Raw genomic sequence first — 17449 nt, forward strand, 5'->3', positions numbered from 1 at the left:
TTTGAAGAGATAAATAACCTTGATGTCAATAAGGCGATGGATTTGATGACATATCACCATGCATCTTAAGGAAATGTTCCAGGGAACTGGCAGCAGTATTGGCATGCGTTTAATAAGAGTCTTACAACAGCACAAGCAGAGCCGGCTTAACATGGTAAGCAGGCAATGTGTCGCATTGGGGCACCTTCTTCAAGGGGGGGGGGGGCTGAAGTGAGTAGAAAAAATAAAATAAAAACACATTTTAATTATTATTATTATTATTATTATTATTATTCAGGCCTCCATGGAGTCGAAAGACTCATCGTGGGAGGTCCTTCCTAAGAACATAAAGTCTGTCAAGACTCATCGAGGGGAGGTCCCTCCCTAAGAAACACAAAGTCTATCCTACCACTCCTTAAACTCATTGACCGTTCTCGCTCTCACCACTCCACTCATACATTCCACGGTTCAACCACCCTCCATGTAAAGAAACCACTTAACATTTATTAATGTGGATAATATATTGTAATAAATACTGTGACTTTCAATAACATTTAGCAAAAACTACAAGTTGGTTTTTGCTATATGTGGTATAGAGCTGGTGGAAGCATTAAATAAACTGGGCGCTCATCTGGGACATCGTGTTACAGGGGACACCTTACACTACTGACTTTGGAAAATGGATAGCAGGCATTTATTACATTACCATGATAGCATTTATTAAATGCACTATGAGCGGTGAGCAGAATTCACTCAGCTGCTCATCCAGATTCAGAAGCCTCAGTTTTTTTTTGGGGGGGGGATTTATTATTTTGCTACTAGCAGTCAACGATTTGTACTAGAAATACCAAATAAAAGTTTCTGTTATTATTTTGTGAACATTCATTTGATTGTAAAGTCGTATTTTATTTTGTAGCTTTATTTTGATACCTTCAAGGAGTCAAAGAACTTATTGCAGAAAGATGTTCCACTCTACACCTCACAGTTTACACACAATACTATTCACACACACACACAGAGAGAGTGCCAGCTACTGCCCCACTGATAGCATTTTTGATGCAAAATGTTGTGTTCTCTGGCTAATCTACCTGTATATGGATAAAAAAATCCAAGTTTCCAGGAGAGGGGGGGAACCTTTCTATCTCTGTATGAGATTGGTAGTTTGGCTAACTTCTTCAATCGAAAAGTCCCAAGTAAGTTTCTTGTCATGACAAGAAACTAACTCACATCTTTCCAGTCAAGGGGCACAATCTTCCAAGTGCACTATGGAGGCACTTTAAAAAAAGAGTTGGATATAAAAAAGTTGTATACCAAGTTTTGAAGATATCAGAATAATCCATAAGGTTTACCTTAGTCTTTTTTTCTTGCTTCACCTCTACAGAAGTTTCCACCTTTTCAGTTGTTTTGTCTGTGTTTATTGGTTCATCAGATGAAGCACAGGAAATTCCCTATAAGAGAAATAAAAAAGCCATTGATTCATTTTAGAATTTTAGTTATCCTGGTTTAGTTTAGTTTCATTTTAGTTATCCTAGAATTTTAGTAAGCCAGTTTGTGTTTCATCAGTAGTTGTAAAGATCTTGGAGAAATTAGTAAGGGACCATATACAGCATTGGGAAGATGAGGGTAATGTTATCTGTGAGAGTCAATAGGGATTTGTTAAGGGGTGCTCTTGTTTAGTAATATGATTGTCTTTTATAATAAAGTGACAAGAGCAGTTGATGAGGGAAAGACATATACTGTCATTTTTTTTGGATTTTGCAAAGGCATTTGACAGGGTGCCACACGATAAGCTGATATTTGAGTTGCAGCTCATGGATTTAGATGTTGGGTTAGTCAAATGGATTCAGGATTGGCTGTTTGATAGGTATCAGAGAGTTGTGTATGGTGGAGCAGTTTCAAGGAGGCAGAGGGTTACAAGTGGGGTCCTGCAGGGCTCAGTACTGGGACCTGTATTGTTTAACCTTCATATCAATGACATTGTCAATGGATTGCAGGGGGATATTCAGTTGTTTGCAGATGATGTGAAGCTGAGAAGGGTTATTAGTAATAGTGTGGATGTGGCAGCCCTGCAAGAGGATTTGAATAAACTAGATAGATGAGCAAATGAATGGGGGGGTTATCAGTTTAATGCAGCGAAATGTAAAGTCTTGAAGTTTGGGATACACTGATGGGAGGCTGCATATTTGATTGGAGGAGCTGTACTGGAGCAAGTAGGGGAAACAAGAGATTTGGGGGTGATGATTGATAGAAACCTGAAATTCATGGAACATATTGCAAAGGTGGTGAAGGTAACCTGAGAAGGATGCTGACCTGCAGAGATAAAAGAGTTATCATTCCATTGTATAAGACCCTGATCAGACCACACTTAGACTATTGTTCTCAAATTTGGTCCCCAGGATTTGAAGGAGATAAGTTAACTGTGGAAAGGGTACAGAGGCAGATAACAAAGATGGTTTCAGAACTGTACAGTGTTAGTTACGAGGATTGGCTGAGGGAATGTGGACTTCAGAGTTTAGTGGATAGAAGACGGAGAGGTGATATGATTGAGACTTTTAAACTGTTGAGAGGTAGTTACAGGGTTGACACTGGGGAGTTCTTTCACTTGGTGGAACAGCAGGAAGGAGCGATGACAAGGGGCCATCCCTGGAAGTTATGAAAGGAAACTGAGCAAGAGGGTGAGGAGTGATTTCTTTGCATGGAGTGTAGTTGAACCATGGAATGCATTGCCTGATAGAGTGGTGAGAGCAAGAACGGTCAATGAGTTCAAGGAGTGGTATGATAAACTTTGCGTTTCCTAGGAAGGACCTCCCAGATGAAAAAAAGGATTAAACGAGAATATAATTTTTTAAGTATTTGAGAAATGATTTCAAAAATCCTCAAGTAGTACCTAGTGCCTTTATTTAAAGATAAATGATCTCGTCTTTCCCTTCCTGTCATGTACTAAGTTCCCTGTGATTACCATCTCTTCTACTTTGCACAAACTGGATACACTGAGGAGAAACAAGCTACAAAAACACCAATCATATATCACTGATAATAAATCAGAGAAATCTGGTCTAGCACAGCATTTGACCGACAATGATTATAGAACATTCTTCTTGTCTAGTCCTCTGATGCTGCTTAAATTTTAATATTTATTTACAGAGTGCCGAAGTCCTACTACCTCACCATATTAAAAAAATCTGGGAAAGCCTCATTCTTATTGGCCATCAATAGTTTTGTCTTTGTGTATCAATTTACTAAATCTCGTTGTTCATTATATCATCATACAGCTCATTATTTTTTTTAAAAAAATCTACTGTTAATGTTTTACCTTGTTCACACTAGGCTACCACTGAATATGAATCAAGTTGAAATATTTGGCAAATGAAGTCAAATAATATTATTATTTGACACCTCCAGGGAGTCTAAAGACTCATTGAGGAAGATTGTGCTAACAGCATCGAACGATTGGTACCCCTTCCAACTACTAACCGTGCTCAAACTTACTTAACTGAGCCATTAGAAGCAGAGGCTCTACCAATTGACCAACCTTTGCCGGCGTGTCTATGTGTACAAAGCCTTCATCATTATGGGGCCATATGTTTAAAACATTAACTTCCTTTCTGTCTATTTCCACATTCAATGTTATCTCCCAAGCATTCCATAATCACCTGCCTTGTACTTCTACATACATACATACATACATACATACATACATACATACATACATATACATATATATATATATATATATCCTCAGAACTGGCGCTAGGGTCTTTGTCGCCTGCATGCAATGTCTATCTAAGCACCCTTGTAATGATCCGGGCGTGTGTGGTTCTTTTATGATAATAAAAATTTAAATTATTTGAAATTTCTTAAATAAATTTTGACAGAACAGCCACACGTTGGTTCGCTAAATTTAACGAATCGGGGTTATTGACTAGGCAGGATAATCGTTAAAAACCCGAATATTCAAAAAATTCTCAAAAGTTAAAGCAAATTTTGATAAAGCCACTTCACTTTAGTCGTTGAATATAATGATACAGGGATTATAGCCTTCTCACCGACCCGAATCGCTAACAAAATTAAAATGAATTTTAATTAAAGTTAAAACATTTTTACAAGTTACTAAATTCTTAGTAACTTGTAAAAATATTTTAATAATTTTTATAAGCGGAACTATCTTTTAGAAAAATAAAAGAAACTCAAGATAGATGAGAAAATAAGAAAAGAATTCAGAAATAATTGGAACATTTAATATAAGTATTCAAAAAATAACATCTTTACAACATAACAGAAAATAAATTAAATTACATAAATATAATAGAAATTTTTAAATTAAAATTTTAGGGTTTTTGATTTCATATTCACAAAATAAGAAATAATGATATTAATGTCTAATTCTGCACATATATCATTTTCAATAGCGCCAAAACTTTTAACGCCAAACTAACAAGCTTTTTTGTGACATACTTGTTCTTAAGTAGGTTTTAATCAATTTCAACTTGGAAAAGGAACATTCACTGCTCGCTACACTAACAGGTAATATTAATAGTATTCTTAAAGCATTTGAAAAGTTAGGGAAAGATAAATTATTGGACACAGTAAAATTAAGAATATTGAAAGGGTTTTGAATATTTAAATTATCCTTCCGAAAAATATCCTGGAAAGCACATAATTCGTCATATAGTTCTATTGCATTTACGTCTTTATTGTCGCCATCCTTCAAGAGAATCTCTAAATCGTCACAATTTTTTCGTAAATCTTCGTTATTAATTTGTAGTAATCTATACAAGAAATTGAAATTATCATAATATGTTTTTGGCTGTTCAAAACGTTCTATTAACGAACACATTGCGACGTCTAGAAGTGTATAAAACACATTCACTCTAAATTTATCTTCTGGTGATTGTGGAGTTTTGTCACGATGCTCGTAGTCAAATTGTAGTATCTATTTTCGTCATCGAACTTCCGCACCAGTTTTAAATTCTTGTTCTCCATCCACCTCTTCACTCAGTTCTTTTGCCGTTTTAGAACTTCTTTAAAATTTGTATCTGATCGATACTCTTGTAAGAATATTTTTAAGTTTTTGATAGATTCTAAAGCAAGTGTAATGTTCATATTTTTGTCATGAAGCATTTTACTCACAGAGTTTATTCTGCTAAGTAAATCATGCCCAGTTATAAGAGAGCAAATACATTTGTAGTCTTTTATTTTAGCACATAATGTTTGTGCTTCATGCTGAGTTTCTTTATTAAAATTTTCATTATTTAAAATTTCAAAAAGTGCATCGTAAATTTCTCGTAACTGATATCGTAAACGGCGGATTGCATTAATTTTACTTTCCCATCGCGTTTCTAATGGCTGTTTCAATGTTAATTTTTTTTACCAACTCAGCATGAAGGACATTTCATTCTCTTACAAACGTTGGCAATCCTTTTAAAGGATTGCCCAACGTTTGTAAGAGAATGAAAAGAAATTGTATATTTCTTGAATAATTGCAAAGAAACTAATTGTATCTACATTCACTTTGGCTGCATCGTTAATGATTAAATTTAGAGTATGAGCAGCACATGGCACGTAAAAAGCTCGAGGAGTTCTGTTTAAAAGCAAATTTTGGAGCCCATATTTTTTCCCTTTCATATCTGCCCCATGGTCATACCCTTGACCTCGCATGTCTTCAATGGGAATGTTCCATTTTTCCAGTTGTTCCATTATTGTTGCACATAAACCACGTCCTGTGGAATCTGATATATCTGCAAAACCTAAAAAATTTTCCCTGATCTTGACAATTCCATCGTCACAGGAAAAAAGCGAATATTAATGGTCATTTGTTCTGTTTTACTTACATCCAGTGTGTAGTCAAAAATTATGGAATAATATTTAGATTTTCGAATTGATAATAAAATTGTATCCCTGATTGCGTTACTTAAAGTTTCCAATATTTCATTTGACTGTCTTTACTCAAATAGTGTGCTCTATTGTTTCGTTGTAAGGTCCTTTCAACGTGATTTTCCATAACGGGATCAAACTTCGTAAACAGTTCGACTAATTTTAAAAAATTGCCATTATTCCTTTTATATAATTTATATGATCCGCAAAAAGCTAAATGTTGGCTACCAAGGAATTTTATAATTTCAATCAAGCGTTCTAAAACACTCGTCCAATGTTTCTTTTCCATTGAGTCTGGTTATCAATAGTAGTTTCGTTTTTTAAATTGTTATACTTCCTTCCATCTTAAGAAATTTTTCATGCAAGTTAAACTAGTCTCATGTCTATGCAAAGTTGTACTTACATTTCTCCAATCGTTATAACCTTCTACAAGATTCAGTAGGTGCGAAAGGTTTGCAACACAAGCAAAAAAACAGAATTTAAAGTTTCGGAATAAATGAGCCATGTTCTTGGCATGAGCTCCCTGTTTTCTATTTTTCTATTATAATACGTGTCGCCAAATTTACGGCCATATGTATCTCTGGGATATATTATATTTTTATTTTGAACAGGCCCCATTTCAATTAAAAATTAAAATAAAAATTTCAATTTTTAAAATTTCATCAATATTTCCCCATTCACTTGGATCTTCTAAATTTACAGAGACTAACAATGTGTTAGTCTCTGTAAATTTGATCAACTACAACCAAATCTTCTCCTAACTGTTTTTCACTTAAATCCTGCGTCTTGTTATCTTGTTCAATAGTTGCAAACTGGATGATATGCACGGTTCTTCAACCCTGATTTCTGATGTATCGAGTTGGTTACAATCTGCATCAGAATATTTTAATATTTTAACAAATTTATTAAAAGCCCCAGTTTGTATCTTAAATTCTGCTTCTTTCGCAGCATGACCCTTATGATTTTGTGCACTGGATAACTTTTTTTAATTTTTGATTCCATTTCTATTTTATACCCTCAAGAAATTATTACACAACACGACACAGAGATGAAATAATAGTCTGCACTGTGCTACTGTCAGTAGCCTACTGAGATGCGCACCATATGACTGGTTAACTAGCAACAAATGTTTTGTACAAAAATTCGTTTCTGCACATAAAAATAGTTCACCGTTTCACTTTAGAAAGACTGCACTAGACACAACATTCTGTTGACAAACATTTAGCTTGCTCTCACTGCAAAATTGTAAACAGCTGGCTGATCAAAGAGGTGGCAATATACAATTTTTTAAAATTTTTATTCGGTGTATCCGGCCTTATTTATTTTAATATTGATCATTCTGAGAATTTTTTGTTTTTATGATAAAAATGTTGTTTCTTAAAAATGAACTTATGAACAGTGCCTCGGCGGCAGCGCCCACTTTGCAGCGGCGCCTGCATGCCCTATATATCCTTTCCCCACAGAAACTTTCATAGGCTAACCTATGCAGTTACACCCTCCAGGTACAACTGTATAGTCACTTTCATGAACTGGAGGCAGATTTGAAACCTTGTTCATAATAAGAACTTCTGAGAGAATGATAAAATCTAAGATTCTCAAGTCCTAGTGTATCCTCTGTTGCATAACATGCAACCAGGGCCAGCGTTAACATTTAGGCAAACCAACTGCCTAGAGCAGTACTTCCCAAACTGCTGGATGTTAGCCCCCCCCGGAAAATATTCACGCCCCCCCCTAAAAATATCGTAATATAGACATATATTATTCTTATATTTATTGTATTTATATTCAATACAAACATACACAGTGAATATTGCAAAAATCAAATGCAAATATTACATTTATAGCATCTTACATACACATTTGACATGGCGCATTATCTCATTGTTATTGTACATTTGCAGGACAAGCACATGAAACGTAAAACGATTAGTAATAAAGAAAGAATTAAAAACATAAAAGAAGTTTACTAACAATTTAATGTGATGGATGTGTTTCATTACTACCACACCAATATCAGGTGAAATATTTGAAACTGCAATTCTTAGATTTCTGCTTTGAAATGAAACTTATTATTATTATTACCCCCAAGGCCTCATGGAGTCAAAGACTCATCTGGGAGGTCCCTTTATCACACACACAGCTCATCATACTGTGTCTTAAACACACTCAAACTCCTTGCAGACACCACACTCTCAGGAAGGGCATTCCAATCATTTACAACTTTGCATGAAAAAAACCTGCCTCTCACTCCCCTACTCACACCCTCTTTATATGGTTTCCAGGGATGACCTGGTTCTCCCCTGATCGCCCACTATTTTCTGTAGAACTACTCCAACATTGATCCTATAACAATCCCTTACCAACTTGTAGGTCTCTATCATATCTCCCCTCTTCCTCCTGTCCACCAGACTCTGCAAATTACATCTTCTTAATCTTTCCTCATACTCAACATTCCAGAGGTCAGAAACTACCTTAGTCAGTCGCCTTTGGACCCTTTCCAACATTTCTTCATCCTTCTGAAAACCAGGTGACCAAATCTGGGCACAACTTATATGAATGACATATAACACACAACACAACTTATATAGGCAACTTATATGAATGAGCATATATTTACTAATATTCATTAAGCGGTGAAATACATAGGAAGCAAAATTTGTGAACCCACACCAATCTGCGATTGTTTTAAAATATAAAAAATAACAAAAAAGAAATAATAAGTAATAAAAATTAAATATGTTTCTTTTAAAATAAGAAAAATCTACTTAGTCTTAAAATCTTTTCAATTTTTCAATTTGTTTTCATTATTTCACAGCCTTCCCCCCCCTTAACAAAGCCTACTGCCCCCAAGGGGGCCGCGGTCCACAGTTTGGGAAGCACTGGCCTAGGGCACAAGCCATGAAGGGGTGCAAAACTTTCAAAATTGAAGGCAAGAAAAATTAAAATTCAATTTTCATATATTATACATATTGTATATTACTTTGTATATTATTAATAAAGCATGCCAAAATAATTTTTATTTTTTATATTTAAAATTTCATTTTAAAAAACATCCAACTTGTGAAATAAGGGACGCACTTGTAAATTTGCCTAGGGCGCAAAATAACCTGGCACCGACAGTGCATGCAACAATGTTATATTAATGCAAGGTGATTAATGGAGTTTGCTGTAGCCATCTATTGACATAATAGTTATGTGCATGTGTAACTATAAGGCAAAAAGGCTGTTAAGAGTATTGGAATTAACTGATGATTCTATTTATCTATCCACAGTGAACTGCAATCTAATAAGCATAGAAATGTTAAATAAAATATATTTATTAACCTTTTCTTTTGATCCTTTTAACCCTTCTTTTTTCTTTCTGAGAATTGTATCTTGTACCATAGTAGTTTTATTATTTATTTCTTCAGGACTATCATGAGTTACTGATCCATTCTTTCTTCTTAACAGTCTCTTACTCTCATGATCTGGTAGAGATTTCAAAACCTTGACCTTTTCAGATGTATTAGTTTCCTCATGATCAAGGTTCTTTTCAACTGGTGATGAATCTGAAACAAAATATATGAATTTAAATAACAATCACTAATGCAAATATATGATGTTCATCTGATTTTTAATACAGGTCATTATCAAAAATATATAAGTAATTTTTGCAGTTCCCATGACTAATGTTTTCTCGTAGAAAGGCTTGACATTGGTTAAACATGCTTATTAAATAATTTAAGGAATTTACAATGTATACAGGATATAAATTAAATTAAACTTCCAATCTATATTTCCAATATTTCGGCAACGTCATGTTGCCATCTTCGCAGGAACTTAAAATAAAGACATATGCACGCAGGCACTACACACAGTAAATGAGGACGAAGCAGGAAGCCATTGTTTCTCCTAAAAGTCCTGATGGTGTCCCCTAGCGGGCTATGTAGGTATTATTGGCTGTTGGGCCGAAGGTCTTCTGATGCAAGTCTTCCAAATTTGGGGCAGTCTCTATGCAACCAAATTTGCTGAGGTTTGGACTGTTTCTTAGGGCTGAGGCCGATTCCATGAATAGCCTTTCAAATTTGAATTTACTACTGTGTATTACCATGGCTTTCTTCCACCATATTCTGTGGCGTGTATCCAGAGCATGGTCTGCAAGACCAGCGTGGCTGTACTGGTGAAACCGGATGTAGTCCTTGCGTTCTGAAATTCTGATATTCGCTATCCTGCCAGTTTGGCCAAAGTAGGACAGCTTACAGCTGCAAGGGACCTGGTAAACACCAGGTAGGTCTAGGGGAAGTGGTTGGTCTTTAGTGGAGCAGATAAGGAATGCCAATTTTCTATATGGTCTGTAACACGAGGTCAAGTCATGTTTTTTTAGGATTTTGGTAATTTTTTCCGAGGTGCCTCGGATATAGGGAATGGTAATGGATTTAGAGTAATCCATGTTGTGAAGGGGGGGGGGTGTTACTAGTTTCAATATTTTTTAGATTTTTTTGGGGAGAGTAGCCATTGGCTGAGAAAGTGTTGAGGATGTGGTTTAGTTCTGTGGTTAGGGCATTGTCATTTGAATGTACAGATAAGTTTAATCCTGTTGTGTAGTGTCTTAATAACTCCATATTGCTGTGAGGCGGGGTGGTGGGATTGTTGGTGAATGTATCTGCCTGTATGGGTGGATTTTTTATAAACTGAGAAAACCAAGGTTCCATCAGGCTGGCGGGTGACTAGTGTGTCTAAGAAGGGGAGGCTGTTGTTTTTCTTTTTTTCCAGGGTGAACTTGATTCTGGGGTGTTGGTTGTTTAAGTGTGTTAAGAATGAGACGAGTGTATCAGAGCCATGTGACCAAATAGTGAACACATCATCAATGTAGCGAAGCCATGTGGTTTGGTTTTTTGTGGGGCAGAGTTTAAGGCTTTCTCTTCAAAAGTCTCCATAAAAAAGTTGGCCAAGGGCAGGGAGAATGGTGAACCCATAGCTGTCCCCCTCTGTTTGTAGAATTTTCCTTGCCAAACGAAATAACCCGAGTTCATTGTGAACTGAAATAGGGCTGAGATATCGGGAGGAAATTTAGCTTGGATTAGCTCTAAGGTTTCTTTGAGTGGGACATTTGTGAATAAGGAGGAGACGTAAAAACTGACCATTATGTCAGTATGTTGGGGTGTAAGGTTTTCTGTGCTGGCTTTGAAGCGGGCTGAGTTTTTTTTTTTATGTGTGATGGTGTGTTGCCAGTATAGATAAATATATAGATAATATAGATAAATATAAATATAGATTTAAGTTTAATTTAATTTATATCCTGTGTACATTGTAAATTCCTTAAATTATTTAATAACCATGACTAATGTGTTTATCATTTAATTATATTTAACTAGTTATTTAATTATTACTGTTATTATTCTTGGATTTCCACTGAGTATCCATTTTCACAACCTTTCTTCTATATCTCCTCGAACATTCTCTAATTTATATCTATCATTAACTACTTCTTCCCTTATAACTAAATTAACTTACCTTCCCTGATCCTTGTAGCTAATATTTCATAGCCAGGATATTATCTTAGTTACTCACCTTAGAACCTTCTCTGGTACCCAAATTCTATGCAGAATAATCAAGACAGTGTATGCACAAAATCTTTCTCATAGTGAAACAAATAAAATTCCTTATTATTTGTTGAAATCCTTCTCATTATTGCCATAATTATTTCTGTTATTTCACCATTTTTGAGCAGTGAGTTAAAAATACATATATCACTTCCAATGGTGTATAAATATATAAATATATGAAAAAAAAAATTGTTGGTTGAAAAGCTTCCTAAAAGATTTTTTTAATTTAATTTATGTAGCTCCCACCCACAAAAGATTTTTTTCTGTAAACATATAGCACATTTGTACTTTGGATAGGCTAAAGATTGTTTTCTATTTAATTTATTTATTAATGTTATATTTGTCTTTCACCTAGTCTGGAAACATTCCTCTAGAGATCAAAACATAGAACTTTTTTAAGCAGCCTGAGGCCTCCAATAAGCAGGGCAGTGCAGCGTTTCTGTGCAAAAACTCAAAAGTCAATATAAAATTAAGGATTTACTAAAGTAATTAAAATTTGATGAACATACAGGGTGTCCCAAAATTCACGCAAGAAGTAATTTTGATAGAAAACACAGGTTTTTAATTAAAAATTGTAATTTCTTATTGATTCATAAAGTATGCAGTATAGGGTTATGCATGGAATAGTATATCGGGTAAATGGCCTCCACGGCTTTGCTGGCACATACGCACTCTTTTGTCGAAATTTTCCATGACCGTTTTGCATAAATGTGGCTGAATTTCGTTGATACAGCGCTCAATTTCCTCCTTCGAGGCATGGGTGGTCGTGGGCTTGTTGGCATAAACCTTACACTTCAAAAAAAAACCAAAGAAAAAAGTCCAACGGCGTTAAGTCACATGATCTGGACGGCCAATTCTGATCACCAAAACGAGAAATTACACGACCAGGAAATGACTCATGCAGTAATTGAATTGTTTCTCGGGTTGTATGGCATGTGGCACCATCTTGTTGAAACCACATGTCGTCCACATCCATATCTTGCAATTTAGGCACAAAAAACTGGATTATCATGTCGCGATAGCGAGCACCATTAACTGTTATTGCCTTATTAGCCGCATTTTCGAAGAAGAATGGACCGATGATGCCTCCAGCCCAAAATCCGCACCAAACAGTGACACGTTGTGGATGCATTTGTTTCTCAACAATCATTCGTGGATTTTCTGAACCCCAAATGCAAAAATTTTGTCGATTAACGAAGCCATAAAGATGAAAATGAGCCTCATCGCTGAAGATGATTTTTGTTCGAAAAATAAGCATCCACTTGTTGTTGTTCAATAATCCATTCAACGAACTCTCTTCGCTGTGTGTGGTCATTTTTAATAACCCTGAACTGTCAGCTGCCACGCTGTACTTTTTTTCTCGTTGGCAACACTTTACCGCACAAATGGCGCTAAATTTAAATCTTGCGTGAATTTTGGGACACCCTGTATGTATGTATGTATATATATATATATATATATATATATATATACACACATACACAGGTTTATATATATATATACATACACAGGTATAAAATGTATGTATATATATATATATATATACATATATATATATATATACATATACATACACACACACAACTTTGAAAGACATCAGTTGACCCCCCCCCCATGGGCAAGGTGCATTGTGCCATGTAATGAGTCACACAATGGAGGAATATGATACTCCCAAGTTAGTGCAATTATATCCAGGCAAAATGGCTATGAGAAGGGAACTGATGAAGTTTGAAACAGGCATTGTGATAGGATGCTATGTTACAGGCCTATCTGTTCAGCAAATTGTTGACAAACTGGGCCATCCCAGGTCAACAATCAGTGATACCATACTGAGATAAAGTGCAGGAAGTCAACTGCAAGTACTACCAACAGTGGATGACCACCACACTCAACAAATATGACTGCATAAGGTACTACAAAGGATAATACATAAAAACTGCCATTTGTCAGCGGACAAATGCCAGGGTTCTGGGCATCGACTAGAATCTGCATAAAAAATTCAGAACCAAGGCTCACAACATGCGTTTCCATGGTATCATGTATATGTTACTGTAAGAGCAAAAAGTGGTAAATCCTAGCATTTACCATAGTGGGTGGTAAAGGGCCGTGAAATGCTTGTAAATGCTTCCACATTTTGGGCTTTTACCAAACCATTTACCGAAATGGTTTGGTAAAACCATTTACCAACACCAATTGGTAAAAGTCCGTTTTGTTTACATTATAATAATTTACCTTTGTCAATTGAAATTTGAAACATAATGTCCAGAATAACATTAAACATAACTGCTTTATTATTTAAAAAAAAAAAATCAGCTAACACCTTTTTATTCCCATATAGGGAGTAGGCGAGACCGTTTTAGCCCTGTCTAACTTTTGGAGACTGAGTGGGCAGTTCAATCTCCACTGGTACCCAATCAGAGATGGCTGGCCCAAGGCTATCACTACTTAAGCAGCACGCAGTGAAGAGAGGCAGCTCAGTAAGTGCCGCCATCTCGTGGTCCATAACGTTAACACAATATATTTAATGTCTGAAATAATGTGGGTCCCATGGTCAATTTTCTTGAGTTTACAGGACAAAAAAAAATGACAGGAGAAAAAACCAACTTGCCCATGCCAGAGATTGACTAACTTGGGAACCAGTCGAAAAAAGGCTTAGAAAAATTTCCTCTAGTCGCTAATCGAAAGCAAATCTTCCTTTGTGCGGTTAATGTATTATAAGAAAATGTTCATGAAATAAAAGTAACTTATTAATCACCTTCAACATTATCAAATTATAATTAAACTTCTAATTATATATTGGGTTTTATCCTTTATCCAAGTGTTAGCAAACAAAGTTTGCACCTGAAGTACTTTCAGGACTGGGGCAACTTGTGGTAAAGGTGGTATAAATTCTCATCACTTACCTTAGTATCTCCCATAATGCAAAGCACATCTCCTTGAAGACATGTATAATGCTATGCATTAAGGGAAGGGCCACTACTCAGACCGGTTTTGACCTTTATTGAGGTGCTGTTTAAGTAAAGATCTCTCTAAAAATTAGGTGGTCTCTCACACCACTCCCTACGAGTGACCATCCAACTCAGCAGTGGTTCCACTCAGTGACAGGCTTATCCCCACCACCAAGCAGAGCCATAATCTCAACAGTGGCCCCACTCAGAGACAAGCAAAAACCTACCCCCAAGCACAGCCATAATCTCAGTGGTGGCCCCACTCAGAGACAGAAAACCTACTCCAAGCAGAACCTCTCACATCTCAGGGAAAGCAACCACTTCTGCGCAAAAGCACATCAGTGGGAGTCAGACCCAGAGGTGGTGATACTAAGGTGGAAGTAATGGAGAAGTCATATTTACTTATACGAGTTGCCAAAGGGTGTCGCACCCTATTATTAGAATTCTCTGGATTAGAGATAAGTTTATGGAAGTTTTTTTCACTTGGCTATGCTACTAATTATATATTGGGTTTTATCCTTTATCCAAGCATTAGCAAACAAAGTTTGTGCCTGAAGTACTTTCAGGACTTATACCACCTTTACCACGAGTTTCCCCATCCTGAAAGTACTTCAGGCGCAAACTTTGTTTGCTAACACTTGGATAAAGGATAAAACCCAATATATAATTAGTAGCATAGCCAAGTGAAAAAAACTTCCATAAACTTATCTCTAATCCAGAGAATTCTAATAATAGGGTGCGACACCCTTTGGCAACTCGTATAAGTAAATATGACTTCTCCATTACTTCCACCTTAGTATCACCACCACCTCTGGGTCGAGCTCTCACTGATGAGACCTCAAAGGTTGAAACCGGTCTGGGTAATGGCCCTTCTCTTAATGCATAGCATTACACATGTCTGCAAGGAGATGTGCTTTGCATTATGGGAGATACTAAGGCAAGTGATGAGAACTTATACCACCTTTACCACTAGTTGCCCCAGTCCTGAAAGTACTTCAGGCACAAACTTTGTTTGCTAACACTTGGATAAAGGATAAAATCCAATATATAATTAGTAGCATAGCCAAGTGAAAAAAACTTCCATAAACTTATCTCTAATCCAGAGAATTCTAATAATAGGGTGCGACACCCTTTGGCAACTCGTATAAGTAAATATGACTTCTCCATTACTTCCACCTTAGTATCACCACCACCTCTGGGTCGAGCTCTCACTGATGAGACCTCAAAGGTTGAAACCGGTCTGGGTAATGGCCCTTCTCTTAATGCATAGCATTACACATGTCTGCAAGGAGATGTGCTTTGCATTATGGGAGATACTAAGGCAAGTGATGAGAACTTATACCACCTTTACCACTAGTTGCCCCAGTCCTGAAAGTACTTCAGGCACAAACTTTGTTTGCTAACACTTGGATAAGGGATAAAATCCAATATATAATTAGTAGCATAGCCAAGTGAAAAAAAATTCCATGAACATAATTAAACTTATTTGTTACACCAAGGTTGACTGTTGTAACATTTGAAGTTACAAAGTAAATTGGCTGATTTACACAAACGCATCTTTGAACAGTTGCATTTTTGGAATCCTTGTCCACCAACTAAAGAAAGCTTTTTTACCACTTCACATATATTTCTTCCTTACCGACTTATTCGATGCTTAAAAATTTTTCTTAGCACAAGGTAAATTGATTATAACCTTCTGATTCACTATGTCTTCATTTTTATGAAGGGAATAAAAAAAAAGGTAAATAAAAAAACTTAAAATATATTAGCACAATATCACTTTTTTATGAAGGAAATTAAAAAAATGTAAAATATATTAGCAGAAAAACAAACTGATTCTAGATCGTAGCCACTCACACCCACCTATACTGGGGATTTTACCAATTGGTGGTGGTAAATGCCAGCATTTACCAAAATGGTTTGGTAAAAGCCTGAAATGGAAGCATTTGCAAGCATTTTTTGGACTTTTACCATCTCTCTATGGTAAATTCTAGGATTTATCACTTTTTGGGCTTTTACAGTAACATATATACATGCTACTTTACTGCTCAAACATTCTCATCGTGTCTTAGAAGACACGATGAGATCTACAGTATCATCTGCAGTGGTGCAATAGCATGCACAGTGGGATGTGGAAGCTTGGAAAGCTATGTTATAATGCGATGAATCATGCTACACCCTCTACCAAGCAGATGCCCAGTGAATGTCTCTTACCAGAGTGTGTAATCCCCAACTATGAAATTCTGAGATCTGAGATGGTGGTGTGATGGTATAGTCCTCTTGTTCCTGGTTTGACCTCAGACTTCTGTTTGTGGTGCTGCAAACAATGAACTCTGAGAGATTTCTCAACATTTTATACAATGTAATGTTTCCTACTTTGCGGCGTTTCTACAGAATTGACCATTCTCTTTCAGCAAGACAATGTCATAAGGCTGCTGCTGTAACTGCAGTTTGCAGACATGAACATCACTGCATGTGACTGGCCTCCACAGAGCCCTAATCTCAACTCTACTGAGCATCTGTGGGATGAACTGGAGTGCTGGGTGAGGTCAAGGGACATCCCCCCCCCCAGCAGCCCAGGACCTCATTACATACCTACAGGAAGAATGGTCCAAAATTTCCATTGAATACTATCCTGCAATTGTGAAAAGTAATGCCAGAAGGATTCTGCAGTCATTGCAGCGAAAGGAGATCGTACATCTTATTAAAGTGGGTGCCATGGCTGTTTGTTCCTCACACTCTATTACTATTATTACGGGCAACTCCAGGGAGTCATTGGACTCATCGAGGGAGGCCCCAAATCATATTCATCACAACTATTTGACATTCATACAGTATCTATCATACCTCGCCTTAAACTCATTCACTGTCACAGCATCCACCACAGACTCAGGGAGCGCATTCCACTCATTCACTACTCTAAAAGTAAAGAACCCAGCTCTAACACCTTTACTAACCACACTTTTGCCCAGTTTCCATGGATGTCCCCTAGTCCTCCCAAAACCAGCCCTGCTGTGGATACATAATACACTTATTTTCAAGTAGTGTATATATCAATGCTAT

The 17449-nt window shown here is 36.4% G+C and overlaps 1 protein-coding gene across 1 annotated transcript in view; it reads right to left on the reverse strand.

The window, feature by feature from the left end:
* Window positions 1–17449, reverse strand: part of LOC150103181 (uncharacterized) — a 71602-nt gene that overhangs the window by 26319 nt on the left and 27834 nt on the right. Inside the window, exons 3-4 of the mRNA XM_090398121.1 lie at window positions 9178–9401; window positions 1329–1427 (exon numbers count right to left, since the gene is read on the reverse strand). Of these exons, the coding sequence (XP_090254247.1) occupies window positions 1329–1427; window positions 9178–9401 (323 nt within the window). The remainder of the gene's footprint in view (window positions 1–1328; window positions 1428–9177; window positions 9402–17449) is intronic.

This window comes from Typopeltis vanoorti, chromosome 9 (assembly GCF_054136105.1).
Source record: "Typopeltis vanoorti isolate ZY-2024b chromosome 9, IOZ_Tvanoo_1.0, whole genome shotgun sequence".
Lineage (NCBI taxonomy): Eukaryota > Metazoa > Arthropoda > Arachnida > Uropygi > Thelyphonidae > Typopeltis > Typopeltis vanoorti.